This window comes from Mustela lutreola, chromosome 6 (genome assembly GCF_030435805.1).
Source record: "Mustela lutreola isolate mMusLut2 chromosome 6, mMusLut2.pri, whole genome shotgun sequence".
Lineage (NCBI taxonomy): Eukaryota > Metazoa > Chordata > Mammalia > Carnivora > Mustelidae > Mustela > Mustela lutreola.
Genome location: NC_081295.1, coordinates 69,513,782 through 69,530,617, shown reverse-complemented (window position 1 = coordinate 69,530,617; position 16,836 = coordinate 69,513,782). Strand labels below are relative to the sequence as shown.

Sequence of the window (16,836 nt, the reverse complement as noted above, 5' to 3'; positions counted from 1 at the left end):
TGTCTTTTCAATATAGTAAATTCAAAAACTAAATTTTATATATATAGTTTATGTGATATGAGCTACCATCTAGCAGATTCATATAGAGATGATATCAGAAAGTGATTGTTCAGGAAAAAACTTACTGGAAACAAAAACGTAATTTAGAGAATGCTATTTATTAGCATTCTGCAAAGTGGGAAAATATTATTATATTTTAGTAGCATTTGGTCCAGCTTTTGGAATAAGCAGGGACTATGAATGCTAGTGTCCATACAATGGTTCAACATGGTCTGAGTGCTTGAGAAATCCTATTTGATGATATATGTTTATATCATACAGATAATGAAATGTAAAAGCATGTATATTGCATATCAATGTGAAATCTCCTTTATAAGGATGCTTGCTGAACATGTTAGTTTCCTTTAGATCACAGGCTGACCTAAGTGAGAAATCTTCATTGGACCTGTGCCAAGGGAGGAAAAGAACCTTCACTGGATGTGTGTCTTCCATCTACTTTTTTAAACATTTTTTTTTCCCTTTCTCATTATCCAGGTTTGAAATGCCTCCTACCCTCTTATTTTCCTTGGATGGCTTCAGGGCAGAATATTTACACACCTGGGGTGGCCTTCTTCCTGTTATTAGCAAACTAAGTGAGTAACTTCAGAGTTCACTATTGGGAGTGTCACTGTTTCAGTGAGATAGACTAGGGATGCGGGCTTTCTTTGGAAAAATACTGGCAGGATGTGTTTTACCAAACATCACTATGATGAAGTAGTTGAACCTGATGATAAGGAATTAGTCTCCAATATTATAATTACTTTGAAGCTGCCTTTTAAATACTTCTAAGGTAATACAGTTTATATACACACACACACACACACACACACACACTATAGATACCTGTATGTATGTATGTATGTATGTATGTATTTTTTCTTAGAATTTTAGATTCCTTTTGTGGAAAAATCATTTATTTGATATTTATTACATCTTAAAATGGAATTTTCAAAACTGAAAGTATTTCTGATATGATTCTAGTAGTGTAGAATATTTGCTAGTTATCCTATAGTATCATGTAGCATCCTTCCAATTTCTTTGCCTCATACAAGGCCTTAATTGAATGACTATTCTGTAAGTTATTGATGCAGTAGTAGAGTGGTCTTAATATTAATGCTCAAGTTTTAAATCACATTAAGCCCCAGTTATATGGGTATCACTTGTATCATCACTGCTTATTGAGAAAGGAAAAGAATTGCATATGGGCATAAAAACTGTAGAACTTTGCTCATTCTCAGTGATGAGAAGTTAAGTAGTTACAGTGTAATGTGAGGCTGAAATAGAAGTTAATACAGTGATTTTAGTGTTCTGGAATTCTAAAATATTACTTATTAGCCTTGAGTATATGAGATTAGTTTAAATATGAAAATCACTCTCAGTAATTACACATGTGCATTTATTTTACTACTTTTATGATGAACCAAAATAATTTTGGGAAACTTTTAAAACATGTCTCTTTTTAATTTCTACCTAGAAGAGAATAATTTTTATAAGTAATCATTGACATGAAAAGAAATCTTTAGCAAAAAAGCAGTCATGGTCAAGGAAGGCTCTGTTCTTAGCAGTTAGGCCCACGGGCTTTGAGGCCTGAATCTGGTCCTTTGTGACCCTTAAGGGGTCTCTTTGTTTCCATGGCAGCAAAGATGGCATCCCGGGTTCAGAATTAAGGAGTTGTGGGTACTATATGTGAAGTTTTTAAAGGAACCAGCACACAGTCAGCCTAAGCCCTAGCTTTGGATACTTAGGGGACATACCCTGTAATTCTGCACTGTTTGGAAGGCATTGAGATAGATAGACACTTGCTAATTTGAGGAACATTTTCAGCAGTGATTTATTGAAATGCTAGAATCATTAGTTTTTGTGGTTTTTTTTCTCAGTAGTAGAGGCTGGAGAAAAGGAGCATGACACCGTGAGTCTAACACCAAGGCTAAATCCAGAGCAGTCTGGCTTCTGTGCTTTCTCCAGCATGAAGCCAGAAGATGCCTTTTGTCTTTAGAGTTGTGTTGAGTTTGTCCAGACATAGCTGGTTCTGGATTTTCACACTGGGACACTGTCCCCCTCAGCTGCTGCTTCAGCCTTGTTTTAATTTTGCAGATTTTGGCATCAGTGTAGGGTTTTCTTTTCTTTTTTTTTTTTTTTAAGTACCTCATATAACTTAGGTATATGACCACTAAGTAATATTGGACAGAGCTATAGTAGGTGTCATTATTGTACATGCTCCTTCTGGAACTTTATGTTATTGATAACATGGGATAATTCTTTCATTGGCTTAATTATTTTGTTCAATATTTTTTTGAGAAAAATTAACTCTTAACATTGAATTTGATTCTACAATGTTGCTTTATAATTAACTCTAAATTTTTATATGGTTATAAATCCCTCTGGGGTTATTTTTTTAAAGCTGTTTAGACTTATTTGGCAGGAAAGCTAGATGAAGTAAACAGATTGTCAGTTGCATTTAATAACAATCTTTAATTTGTTTCCCTTATAGAAAACTGTGGAACATACGCCAAAAACATGAGACCAGTATATCCAACAAAAACTTTTCCCAATCACTACAGCATTGTCACGGTAAGCTCCAAGTTCCAACTTTTGTATGTTCACAGAAGAGAGGTGTAAAAGTTGCATTTTTTGAACCAATAATTAGACATCAGATCACTTGTTTTCCAATATGTGATTAAGCGAGGAAACCTAGTCTTTGCCACTAATTGTGTTAATTTGGGGAAGGTCACTTTACCTTCTGGTCTCAGGTTTTCCATCTTGAAAAGAAGTGACTAAAGACTCTTCTTGGTTTCCTTTCAGTTTAAGATTCTCCAATTTTTGTGTCTTGTTTCTTCTTATGGTTTTGTAGCTTGCTCTATTTGTACAAATTTGTCCTACATTTATGGGTTCTCAACTTGTCTTTTTGATCACCTTGATATATAAGTTTAAGCAATCCAGTTTGCCTGACTCTTCATAGGATTGCAGCCCTGTTTTTGTTTCAAAGTTTCCCAGTTTAATTGGAGTCCAGAAAAATAGTCAAATTCATTAGGCATTATGGTTGAAGCCCGGAAATTAATTCTTTAGCCTGTATTAATACAAGTGTATGCTCAGACTCAACTAAATGTTTGTTCCACAGAAATGCTTTACTCAGCAATGCAAAAGGAAAGTAGGACACTTTTTTTAAAAATTGGGGAGGCTGTAGGAGTGCCTGGATGGCTCAGTTGGTTAAGCATTTGACTCTTGATTTTGGCCCAGGTCGTGATCTCAGGGTTATGAAATCCGGGTCACGTTGGGCGCTGCTCCGCGTGGAGTCCGCCTGCCCCTCTCCCTCTGCTCCTCCCCCGCCACTTGCACACTGTCTTTCCCAAATAAATAAATACATAAAAATAAAATCTTTTTAAAAAATTGGGGAGGCTGCTTATTTATATAGCTCCTCATCCATACCATTCCTAACTTAATTTCTCCTGTTACATAATTTAAAACGCAAATACTATATTATAAAATCTTGAGTGGTTGGTTGTGTTTTGACAGTCACGTTGTTTTGTTCTTCTCTCCTTAAACTACGTTAAGTTTCTTGCAGCTTCAGTTACCTGTTTTCTCTTCGATGCTTTCATTCTTGAACTTTATTTCATGTTAAAAAACTGACAGCTTGAGGGTGGTTGGGTTATGGACAATGGGGAGGTATGTGCTATGGTAAGTGCTGTGAAGTGTGTAAACCTAGCGATTCACAGACCTGTACCCCTGGGGCTAATAATACATTATATGTCAATAAAAAATAAAAAATGAAAAAAAAAAACCCTCACAAGTTGCATAAATCCTGTTTTTCTATTTTTTAGGGACTTTATCCAGAATCCCATGGCATAATTGACAATAAAATATATGATCCCAAAATTAACGCTTTCTTTGCACTTAAAAGTAAGGAGAAATTTAATCCTGCCTGGTACAAAGGAGAACCAGTGAGTTGTTTGTTTGTTTTAGCTACTAAAATAGTTTGTTTTTTAAATTATTCTCATCTCTTTCAATCAGAGTAAAACAACAGATTCCCTGGAGCTTTTAATAACTTATGTCATTGATCCTGTCTGTGGCCATCCTTTTGTACATGAAAGGAATGCTGATAATCCTAAATCTTGTATCATTGTGCAGTGGGTGTAGTTTTATTTCATAGCCAGGTTGGGGAAATTCTGAACTTTTTTTCTTTTCTGCTTAATTCTACCTTCTTGTACCAGTAGTTTGTAGCCGTAGTCTGGGGGCCATATTTTGATCCATACAAAACTGTTACTGAAGGAGGTAAACTCTGACTTCATTTGTATATGCTGAGAAGATTCTTTCCGGCCATGATTTGTATGTGTTCTTTGTATTTTTAAAAAACCGCCACAAAAATTCTGTGGGGTCTTTTTGGATAGTCTCAATATTCCTCTTAGAAGGAAAAAAAAAAAGCATGATGTTTAATTTGCAGGGTATAAATTCATATTTTAGTGCTGATATTTGAAACTATGTGACTTTGGGCAAATTATTCTTTCAGTGGCTCAGTTTTCTTATATTTATACTGTAGATGATACTGTTATCTACCTCAGGGGGTTATTGTGAGGATTAACCACATTAATAATTGGGATGCTTCTGGGGATACTATTTAGAATTGTAATTGGCAGGAGGTGCTTAATATGTGTTAGTCACATAATAAAAATGTCAACACATAAAACACATGTGTGTTTGGGAATATTTTTTTCTTGCAAGGGGTGCCTGTTAAAATCAAAGGCTAGGGCTCTGAAAGTTGCAGAGGTTTCCAGCTGATGGCGTCTATATTTTTTAGGTTAAGTGCTCTCTATTTGGTTTCATGTTGCTGCTGTCCGGTGTCCTATTGATTATTCTGTAGTCTCACTGCTGAAACTCCTTCACTTCAGAAATCCTGTAGCACTTGGGGGAAATGATGTCCCATGAACACATACTTGCCTAACAGATGCACAGTTGTATAGTTTTCTGACTTGGGTTCACTCTCTTCCCCAGATTTGGCTCACCACGAAATATCAAGGCCTGAGAAGTGGCACCTTTTTTTGGCCAGGATCAGATGTGAAAATTAATGGAATTCTCCCAGACATCTATAAAATATATAATGGGTATGTATACACGCACTTTTTTCAGAACAGCTCATTTGTTCTAAATCTCAGCTTCTCCTTTTTATCAAGTGCTAAGTTCTAGCATTTCTGTGATATGTTGGCTGAAACATGAGAACAGTCAGAATAAGAACTCTATCTCAGTTACCTTTTAGATGGAGGGTATGTAAGTTTTAGATAGATGGATGGACAGCAAAACTAGGCTGAGTTTTTTTTAGAGGTTTTCTAAGAAGTGCTGGTGCATGTTGGAGTTTGCATTCAGATCCTTGGGCAGGAATAAAATAGGAAGTTGTGGTGACTGTGGCTTTTTAAGAATCATGAGCAAGTGAGCTGTCCAAGAGGTACGCTTTATAGAATGTATCGACACACAGGTCATTCACCTGGTAGCAATTGCTCTTCTCAGATACAGGAATAACATCCTTGAGTAGATACAAGAAGCAAATATTTATTTATTTATTTGTTTGTTTGTTTTTCCCCTTAAAAATTTACTTATTTGAGAGAGAGAGAATGTGTGAGCTGGGGGAGGTGCAGAGGGAAAGGGAGAGAGAGAATCTCAAACAGACTTCTCACACACTGAGGAGCCAAACACGGGACTTGGTCTCATGTCCCTGACATCATGGCTGAGCCAAAATCGAGAGTCATACGCTTAACAGACTGCACCCCCCAGGTGCCCCTACAGCCTCCCCAATTCTTTCTTTCTTTTTTTTTTTAATTTTATTTATTTATTTGACAGAGATCACAAGTAGGCAGAGAGGCAGGCAGGGGTGGGCCGGAAGAAGGCTCCCCGCTGAGCAGAGAGCCCGATGCGGGGCTCAATCCCAGGACCCTGAGATCATGACCCCAGCTGAAGGCAGTGGCTTAACCCACTGAGCCACCCAGGCACACACTCCTCCCCCCCCAATTCTTTTTTTAAAGATTTTATTTATTTATTTGACAGAGACACACCAAGAGAGAGGGAACACAAGCAGGGGGAGTGGGAGAGGGAAAAGCAGGCTTCCCACTGAGCAAGGAGCCCAATGCGGGGCTTGATCCCAGGACTCTGGGATCAAGACCAGAGCTGAAGGCAGATGCTTAATGACTGAGGCACCCAGGTGCCCCCAGCCTCTCCAATTTAAAAAAAAAAAAAAATGTGAAGCATTTCTATAGAACAGAGTTTGTTTTAGTTGAGTCTAAGCATAGCTTATATTAAGACGGGCTAAGGAATTAATTTGTGTAATTATGTGTAAAGCTTAACCTTTGTTCCTTTATTGAGTTTTCAAATAAAACTTCTGCATTGCTTCAAACACAGTTAATGCATGGGATTGTTTTAGTCTTTCAGTGCTATTTTGCATAAGAAAATCACTGGTATTTTAAACTCAACAATTGTCACAGATTGTTTCATTTTGCTTGTTCTTAATTTTAGCTCAGTACCTTTTGAAGAAAGGATTTTAACTATTCTTAAGTGGTTGCAGCTTCCTAAAGATGAAAGGTATGTAGAGGCCTAATTTTCTATGGGAAATACTCCTTTGTTTTATAGAAATTACACAATATTTTAAAATGAGCTGCAAGAAGACATTGCACTTGTCTCTGGCATTTTGTATCCAAATAAACTCTTTTTATGGAGCATTTTGAAGAACTCCAAACCTGTAAATAATTTCTCAGCAAGTTTAGAAATGTTATCCCAGTGTTGTAGACTTTTTATTTTTTATTATTTATTTTTTTAAAAGATTTTTAAAATTTATTTGACAGAGAGAGATCACAAGGAGAGAGAGAGACAGGCAAGGGGATGGGGGGGAAGCAGGCTCCCTGCTGAGCAGAGAGCCCAGTTCGGGACTTGAGCCCAGGACCCTGAGATCATGACCTGAGCTGAAGGCAGAGGCTTAACCCACTGAACCACCCAGGCGCCGTGTTGTAGACTCACTATCAAGTGTTAAGTTATTTTTTCCGTTCTGTTTTACAATGTGTTTATAAAATATTACATTTTGATGCTGTTTGATTTAGACCACACTTTTACACTCTGTATTTAGAAGAACCAGATTCTTCAGGTCATTCATATGGACCGGTCAGCAGTGAAGTAAGTATCATTTTATCAGTGATTGCTTCTAACTAAACCTTGCTTTGAAGCAGGTTTCTAGACCAGTCTCTAAGATTCCATGATTCTGGAATGAGTAGTAAACACAATTTTACTAAACCAGAGGATGACCTTTCATAAAAATAATGGTCGGGAGAATTTGTCTCGTCTGTACTTTCGACAGTGCCAACTCAAACTGAGGGTAAATCCCATATTCTCCATTCCAAAGCCTTTATCCACTCCGTTTCTCCCTACATCAACCTAAAAAGTAAGGGGTCTTTGGAAATGTTATAAATGGGAAAAACTCTAATTTTCTATTTATAATAAGAGAATTAGTCAGATGCCACAAGAAGCCTCCGGTGACCTCTCTACCCTAGGAGATATATCACTAATCTCTGAGCTCATGTTCACAACAGAGCCTGGGCATCAAAATATGGGAAATTTTGTCAAAACTATAGAGAATTTGAAATTACTGTGGTTTTATTGAGCAGTTACTAGGAAGCTAGAGATGGGGAAACAGCTCATGGACTAAGGTCAGTATATTTGACCTGACACTCTTGAAGGAGCTTAGCTCACTCCTGGCTATGTTGTAATCTGTATAGAGCTTTAAAAGATCAAATACTGCTTTCAGTGTTTGTGTGGCCGTATGATTTTTGTATCTTGGAGCAGAGGAAGCATTAAAACAGAAAATGATTTGAGCTTCTTTCTTCTTATCTCTAAGCCGACTTTCCTTATGATGTATATTTTATCTGTGACCTGAGATCTGAAAAGAAACAGGAAGTAAGGATCTGTGAGTATTGTTAGTCACAAGGAAAGGAGAATCAGTGTAGCCAGTCCCTAATCTTAGACTCTTTGTTATCTTTTTCCCCATGTGATTCTAGGAGATGAAAGACTAGGAATAGCTAGAATTTTACCCCCAAGCTAAATTGTTGGTGAGCCTCAAGGACTCTTTAGTTCAGAGTTTAGAGCAGAGCCCATCTTCATGTGTCTGTTGCGAGCTCTGGTTTTGAGAGTGCTACTTGCTCTAAGTTCTTGCTTCAGCAAGAGCAGGAGGGGAGAATATAAGCTCATTTTTCTCACTTGAGTTTAAAACACTTGCTTAATCCATCTTCTCCTGATTTCCCTTTCCCCGGGTTTACTCCAAATGTGCCCCCTTAGAGCATAGGTTCTTTTGGGGGCCATCTTGTTAGCTAAAAGAGCGTGAAGAGAGGGGGAAGTTGACCCTCAACCTAGGGCTGTATTTACTTTCCAGATCTTTCCATCAAAATCCATCTGTAGTAGCTCCAATGTAGTTAGTAATTCCATGTGTCCTTGCTTTGCTTCTGTCCTTCAACTAAGCACAAATGGTCCTTAGACGTGAGGTAAGGAAGACGCATGGCGGACAACGCAACCACATTATCATCAGTGAAGGGGAAAGCTTCTTGTCGGTGTTATGTCGGTTTGACAATTGGCCAGCTGCTAGTGTAATTTTTATTCATTCACTAAGGGAACTTAGTGTCCTGTCCAGGTCAGTTTGGCTACAAATAAGTCTAAGGATCATTTTGTAATTGTCTGATTATCAGATCATAGGAATTGTAACGTTAGTGCCGCCTTTTCTAATTTCACTGAAGATTTGCCAAAGTACTACTTTTTCTGATTCATCTGCATTCAAGATTGAGCCCATTGCTTTTTATATTACAGTTACCAATGTGTAACCTCTTTTAAATTCTAATGGCACATTGGAACCCACTTTATTTTAATACTTAAAAAATCCAATTTGAATTACTTGGGTAGCTTTAAGCAAATGAAAGACCGCATTGAGGGAGCTTGTTTCATATTACAGTGAAATTAATTGACCATAGAGACAAGACAGATTTGATGCACAACAGAAAACACATATAGAACTGCCAAGAATTTTCCTCAGGTGGTTTTGCAAGGAGAGCAGAAAAGCAGGTTAAGCAAGTTGCTAAAACCATTTGCTCTTCTGTGTCCTTGCGATAAAACATATTCAATATCCATAGAGTTTGTAAGGAAATAATGAGTTGTTTTCCTCCTAATTTTAAAAATCAAATACAATATAAGAACTATAAAAAGCATTTCATGAAGAATTTTAACATCTTTGACAGGTTAGACAATCAGATCCCCTGGTGTCATTCCTAATATTTATAACTGAGCATGTGTGGGATTTGCACCCCCCCCCCCACTATTTTTTTGGCCCTTCTTCTGTTAACGGGCATTGCCTTACCTGCCCTGGCTTAGCCTAATGTAAATCAGTTCATCATAATAGTTGCATCCACTGAAATTTCCCTGTATTAACAGAGATAGTTTTATGTAGAAATAACCATTAGTATGGAATCCATCACATGAACTCCCTTCCCTTTCGTAGGTCATTAGAGTCTTGCAGAGGGTTGACAACATGGTTGGCATGCTGATGGATGGTCTGAAAGAGCTGAACTTACATCGATGCCTGAACCTTATCCTTGTTTCAGATCACGGTAATCTGACTTTGCATCATTTACCCTTCAGGTTAAATGGTGCTCCCAAAAAAGTTTCCTTGATTAGCTATTGTGACCTTATTTCTTCTGATTGTTACAGTTAATTTTTTTATGTAGTTTTTTGTGGAAATTTTTTAGGAAAAAATTATATTAGACATAAAGTACAGGTAAAATAAAGTACAGAATTCACAGAAACCTAAGAGCCTATCAATAACAGTGCACCCATCTCCTGACTTGGGTTTACACCGGGAATTTTAGATAGCTAAAAAAAAAAGTAATACTAAATTTTGGTAAATCTAGTCTAATAGTTCTAGATTTAACTTGAACACATTATTATGTGCTTTTCTTATTTTCTTTAGCATGAAAAATCTGATTTTAGAAGGAGTATAAATTCTAGCACTATGTTAATTTCGTTTTTTCTTACTATGACCTTTAGAACATGTTTGTGTAACAGCCTTAGGAGTACAGAAGCAATGAGTGCATAAGAAAATAGAAAACAATTTTCTTTTTGTTTTTGCTTATTGTTATTGTTTGCTTCAGAAAGAATTCCTAAAAGCTATTTCTAGAAATGATTGTAAGAAATTCTGTTCCGAAGAAGCTACAGTTCTGGAATGAGACTGAGAATTTTATGCTACCATTCATATTCTAGGTGATCTGGGGAAAATGAGTAGGCATTTCTCTTCAGTTTGAAACCGTGATATTCTTCCTCATAAAAAGATACTATAATACATAAATAAGAAATATTAAACTAATTGTGGATGAAGGAAGGGAAAAAGGTTTTTTTTGGGGGGGGGGGAGTGAAGTGGTATATATGGCTGAAATTCTGTGACTTACCTATTAGATATTTAACTAATGTGAGCACTCAGCACATAGTTAGTGAATTAAATTCTGGAAGTGAAAGAAATTCTCTTCTACATGTAAAATTCCTTATTAAAGTTCTAACATGTTTGAGAATTTTTTTCTCCCAGGCATGGAACAAGGCAGTTGCAAGAAATATGTGTATCTGAATAAATATTTGGGAGATGTTAAAGATATTAAAATTGTATACGGACCTGCAGCTCGATTGAGACCCTCTGATGTCCCAGATAAATACTTTTCATGTAAGTATATTTGGTTGCTAACATTGAATATGATTACATTCAGAATATATACCTCTAAATTATTCTATCTCTACACTAAAGTGCAATGGTTAAACTTAATTTCCTTTTCATGATTAATTCTCCAGTGCAGATCTTCTGCACCCAGAAAGATTTTATAAAGGCACTGGGTGTGAAGACACAGGTCTAACCACTTATCTTTGCTATTCATTGCTAAGCATATTATCTGATGAGCTTAGTACAATTTTATGTTATAGTGTGTGTTTTACTTGTGTTAGGTTTGAGATTACTTATACTAAAAAAAAAAAAAAAAAAAAAAAAAAAAAAACCTGAAAAGTTCGGCTACATGTATTCAAGTTTAATTAATGACATTCCATTAAAATAGCTTAGAGTTGTTGGAATAATATTCTATTATGAGGAGGAATGTTGGCACTTCTGTAGTTCTTAAAATTCTATAAACAGCTGGTTTCTGTCCTCAGAAATGACTTTCCTTGACCATTCCAAAACACAGTAAGAATGTGTTTTGTAAACAGAAAAGAAGAAATTTCACATTCTTTCTTGACTACATGTGGAACCCCAACTGCCAGGAAATTTTCTAAAAATATTAATTCTTTTGCAAGTGAGGTCCATTTCCTAACTGTTTCCACCTCTGTTATTGCCTACTTTCTGATTGCTCTTTGGTAACTTTCAGATACCACCAGCAAGTCTTATTTATCTTTCTGTGACAGTTAACTTTGAAACAGAAAGAGAAAAAAGCTTGTGTGACATTTATTGGAACTGGTTAGGTTTGGGCACTGAATGTTGTATGTTTCCATAGAACTATTGAATATTCATGGGGAGAAATAGAGTTTATTTCAGGAAAGTGTTCATGCAGATATTAAACAGTAGGTTAACATAGTGACACTCAGCGTAGACTCTGTACATGCCTCGTAAGTTTTAATTCGTATTTTGTTTTAATTTATAAAAGTAGTATACGGTTGTTACAAAGCCTGATATAAGAACTGTACAGGTGGGGTCAGTGCCCAGAACTATTTAGGATGGGATGGCTAAGCTTTGATGACACCCTTACCTCATTAGGCCTCTATCTTCCAAATTAAAGCAAAATACTATATCTGTATTTATTTACCAATATACAGACATAAGATGTATATACAATACATGTTCTTTTATCTGAATAATTTTCTCAAACTTACATAAAGTACAGCTAGAAGAATCTTTGGAAAGCTACACACTTATTGATTTGTAGTCCAGAGTACACTACATTTGTGGTCTTGCTATGCAAATTCAGTTTCAAAACAAGTCTGTTTGCCCTCTTTTCTAAGGTCCCCCATGTCCTTTTTATTTGAAAATTCTGGAATTATCAAATATCAAAATATGTAAAGTAAAAAGTAGCAGTTTCCCTAAACCTCTGTTATTCACAACTGATTTCCTCTTTCTAGAGATAAACGTTGCTAGGCTTGGAATAGGTCTTCCCAGATATCTGGTATGCTTATGTAAGACGTGTTTGTTTTTTAATTTTTATACCAGGCCATCATACTAGATCTAGATGCATGGGCAGATAGATGGATGGTCAGATGGATGGACACACATATGGATGAACAGATGGATGGATAGATATTTCGTAACTTGCCTTTTTATTTAATAGTATGACACAATTTCACAGGCATGGAGTGGTTTCTAACAATCTCTCTCATTCTTGCCAATAACTAATACATAATGATTTCAATAAGCTGTTTGAAACTTGTTTTGGTATTGAAGAATAGAGTTGGAGTCTGACTTCAGCATTTTTGTTTCATTTTTAATTGTAGCATACCATCAACAATTAATTATTATCTTTGCCCCCCTTCAGTTGATTATGAAGACCTTGCCAGAAATCTTTCTGTGAGTATCTTTATGTTTTCATGATCTAGGTATTGTTAGTTTTTTTTAAGATATATTTAGAAAAGAGGTTCAGTATCTGTTCTTGGGATTTTAGCATTAGAATTTTTGAGTATGTAGGCCAGAATTTAGATGCACTGTTGTTTTTAAAGATCTTTAAGAACATGTCCCAGTAAGCTGGCATTGAAAGTTTTTAAGGGGAAGGCTGGTGGCTCAGAGGGTTAAACGTGTGCTTTCCGCTCAGGTCATGATCTCAGAGTCCTGGGATTGAGCCCATGTCAGCCTCCCTGCTCTCCGGGGAGTCTGTTCCTTCCTTTCCCGTGGCCCTTCCCCGCTCACTCTCTCCCACTTTCTCAAATAAATAAATCTATCTTCCAAAAAAGGTTTTTAAGAATTCATTTATTGTCATGGTTTAATTTTTATGCAGGTAAAGAAGTAATTGGAAAAAAAAAAAGAAGAAAAAAATTTATAGCTATATCCCCATAGATACTGTTAGCATTATTAAATATTTCCTATCAGTCTTTTTTATGTCCACTTAAAAAATAAGTTTTGTCTTGGTGATGAATTATCTATGGTGATGAATTATCTATAGTGCATTTTTTTTTACTTGATTCGTTTTAAGCGTTAAAGAAAATTCTTAACATTGTAGTTATAAGTGTTTGAAAAGAATATCATCAGCGGTAAACCATATAAAATTGAGTGACATAGTCTAAGAGTTTTAGGGTTTTTATGCATCAGATCTAATTTCCTGTAAAAAATGTGGGTATTGAATTGTTGGGAATGGTCAGCTGGTACGTTGTATAAGTAGTAAGAACACAATTATTTTTGCATCTGTGACTTACTACGCAGGCTGGTAAAATTTTTATCAGAAAAAATTCATACAGAATTAAACAATTTCAAGAGAAGTTTACATGTAAGAAAATATGGAAATAAGAGTTTTTCTTTACCTTCTATAATTTCAGTGCCGGGAACCAAACCAGCACTTCAAACCTTACCTGAAACATTTCTTACCGAAGCGTTTGCACTTTGCCAAAAATGACAGGATTGAGCCCTTGACATTCTATTTGGACCCTAAGTGGCAACTTGCATTGTAAGTTCTGATGGTTTCCACGTAAATGTAGCCCTGATATGTTTGTAATTCAGTGTACCCACTGGACCCTTTCCAACAATGTTGTTATATGAAAACTGTACAGATGCGATTCTCTCTGCTCTATCCCAGGGTTTCTCAACCTTGGCCTGTTGGCCTTTTGGGTCAGATAATTCTCTGTTGTGGGGAGCTGTCCTGTGCATTGTAGGATGTTTGAGAGCAATCCCTGGCTTCTACCAATTAGATGAAAAAGCACCCTTCTCACAGTTGTGCCAACCAAAATGGCTCCAGAGTTTGACAGAAGTTCCCTAGGGGGAGGGCCATCCACACCCAGCTAGGAACCGCTGCTCTGCTCACATCCATATTGATTATTTCTTATGTCTACATTTGCATTACCATTTAACCATTGTATCTCTTCGGCACATGACAGCTATCCTAATAATACCTTTAAATCCAGTGAACAATTGGTAAAAGTTCTTTATAATAATGAGCAATTATTTTCTTCTTAGAGTTGTTTTTTCACCTCAGCTTTTGGTGTGTTGGAAAATTATTTGGATGGTTAATATTGTTAATATCTCAAAACATGATAATTAACTCTTTTGATGGTTGCCAGGACGCCATGCTGTAAAGCAAAACCTAAGCAGTGAACAACATCTCACTGTCTCTCTCCTTTCACTAGAGAGCTGTGCTTTTAGTGTTCAAAAGTAGGTCAATGGTGGGCATCTGTGTGGAGATGATGAAGAAACAGATTGTCCTTACCTCATATAATATTTCGCAGACATCTCCTGTATTCCAAAGATATCTTTAGACTAAGCCATTTATTTTGTACAAACAACCCAACATGATGAAATTGAAACCAGGAGAAGATAACTAACTTGCCAAAGTCACAGCTGGTAAATAGCATAGTCAGGGTTCTGTGTCAATGCTAGTGATTTTCCCCTTCTATGCCACACTGCTTCTGCAGTTGATTTATCTACAAAATAAAAGATAAGGATGACCCCTTAATGCTTCCCAAGCCCAGTGGTTTTGTTTACTTTTTTTTTTTTTTTTTGGTTTAACCAAATAGTAACATTGTTTATGAACAGAAATAATGTCATGATTACAAATCTGACACTGTGAATAGAATTTGCATCATTAATTCATATTATATCAAAATTAGGGCTCCTTCAGAAAAGGAACATTGTGGAAATGGATTCCATGGTTCTGACAATTTATTTTCAAATATGCAAGTAAGTAAACTTGTTATTCTTAAAAAATAATGATTTATATCTGAAGAAAACTATATAAAGTTATACACTTAGAAACGTGGAGTGTGATTGTATGTGTTGAATGAGAATCAATGTAGCTTATAATTTTATAGAACTGTTTTACTTTGAGCATTACATTAAAATTTTATGTTCATGTTTCATGAACATGTGACTTTTACCTCACACTAAATTTCTAATAGTTATTTTGTATATACTTGTGCCCCATTAAGAATATCGCCACATTGTAAGTGAAATGTAGTGATTTAATAGGAGAAAAGGTATCATATTTTTGTTCTAAATGAAGATAATGTCTTATAGTTACCTATAAATTTAAAATTTCAGAATATACTCATAACAGTGATTTAATTTGATGCCTGTAGCACTGTGTGAAATGGGCAGAGTGACATTTATATCACATTTCCTAGATGAACAATGATTTCATCATCCATTCCATTATGATTGTCAAGTCAAGCTGAGAGAAGTATCCCACATGTCCTTAGATTAGATGTGCAACATGGGTTCAGTCAGTATCCCACCAAATCCATGGACACGGTAGTTTTCCCATTATGTTAACCAGTTTATGTATGTACAGCATAGATAATATAAAATACTTTTTTTGTCACCAGCTGCATACACAGGGGAAATGAATTGACACACTGTTACTTTTCTGGCCCATCTAGGCCCTCTTTATCGGCTATGGACCTGGATTTAAGCACCGCTTTGAAGTTGATTCCTTTGAAAATATCGAAGTCTATAATTTAATGTGTGGTAAGTGAGAACAGGCTTCCTTCATTTCTTCTGAAAACAGAGCTGGAATGGGAAAATCCAAAGTAGGTCAATGGTGGGCATCTGTGTGGAGATGATGATGAGGGGAGCCAGACCTTCTTCCTGACCCAGAGTCATTGAAAAAAAATACGGGGATTGTGCCATCTGATGACTTACATTTCTTCCACGAGGCTGTACACAGGTAAAGTGGGGCACTCAGAGGAGGGAGGGTCATACGTCACCCATGCCTACCAGTTTGGCAGGCCGTGGGCTTCATTATATGGCAGTTAAAACAGGTCTGGGGTGGAAGCCTGAGGAAGAGTTTGGAGTCTGTGAAGGGAACCCAAACAAGGCGGAACCTCTGGTAGCAGTAATACTCTCATGGATGACAATGTCATGGTTGTAGAAATTGAGGAGGTTCTATTAGATATAGTCCTCGTTTACCCAGTACTTTCTTCATTAGTACTTTTATGGTTAGATACTGTGTTTTAAATATGACTTCCTTTTCCTGACAATGGTACTGGGAGTTTGCAAACCTTAAATATGTCCTCAGTGTAATTCTTTTAGTGGGAGCCTATATGGTTAAATGAATTCATATGTCCTAAAGCTCTTAAAACAGTGCCTGGCATATCCTAAGTGCTTTCCTATAGAAGTGTTTGCTGTGGTTATTGCCAAGGGCATGAGTCAGACTCAGACAAAGCTGGTTTTGAATCCTGGGTCTTACTCCGTTAGTAGCTTTGAGGCCTTAGGCACAACACTCTAATTACTCAGCTACCAAATATTGGCAATAACTTATTAAATTGTTTTGAGGATTAAGTAAGAAAAATACGTTAGCACAGTGACTGGCATATAATAAGCATGCATGGCGGTTACTATAGTCATACACACTGAAATTCACAAGTTCATAGAGGACAGTGTACATATCAGTAATCCCATTAAAATCCCATTATTAAGAACAGCATAGTCATAAATGCTCTAAAATTCAAGAGCATTTCATAGTTTCATTTTGGGTGGAAAGTAAAGAACTCTTGCATAGATAGGGTTTAAAAAAAATAAAAGTCATGAGCTAAGTCTTATATTTATTTGTTTTTGAACCTCTAAGTAAC

At 36.4% G+C, this 16,836-nt stretch overlaps 1 protein-coding gene across 2 annotated transcripts in view; it reads left to right on the top strand.

Annotated features, from left to right (window-relative positions):
* Nucleotides 1-16,836, top strand: part of ENPP1 (ectonucleotide pyrophosphatase/phosphodiesterase 1) — a 73,505-nt gene that overhangs the window by 40,270 nt on the left and 16,399 nt on the right. For both annotated transcript variants that reach the window (XM_059177531.1, XM_059177530.1), the window contains exons 6-17: nucleotides 535-632; nucleotides 2,531-2,610; nucleotides 3,858-3,977; nucleotides 5,026-5,135; nucleotides 6,535-6,600; nucleotides 7,113-7,185; nucleotides 9,548-9,656; nucleotides 10,625-10,756; nucleotides 12,603-12,634; nucleotides 13,594-13,721; nucleotides 14,878-14,947; nucleotides 15,646-15,733. In XM_059177531.1, coding sequence (XP_059033514.1) covers nucleotides 535-632; nucleotides 2,531-2,610; nucleotides 3,858-3,977; nucleotides 5,026-5,135; nucleotides 6,535-6,600; nucleotides 7,113-7,185; nucleotides 9,548-9,656; nucleotides 10,625-10,756; nucleotides 12,603-12,634; nucleotides 13,594-13,721; nucleotides 14,878-14,947; nucleotides 15,646-15,733 — 1,106 coding nt within the window. The remainder of the gene's footprint in view (nucleotides 1-534; nucleotides 633-2,530; nucleotides 2,611-3,857; nucleotides 3,978-5,025; nucleotides 5,136-6,534; nucleotides 6,601-7,112; nucleotides 7,186-9,547; nucleotides 9,657-10,624; nucleotides 10,757-12,602; nucleotides 12,635-13,593; nucleotides 13,722-14,877; nucleotides 14,948-15,645; nucleotides 15,734-16,836) is intronic.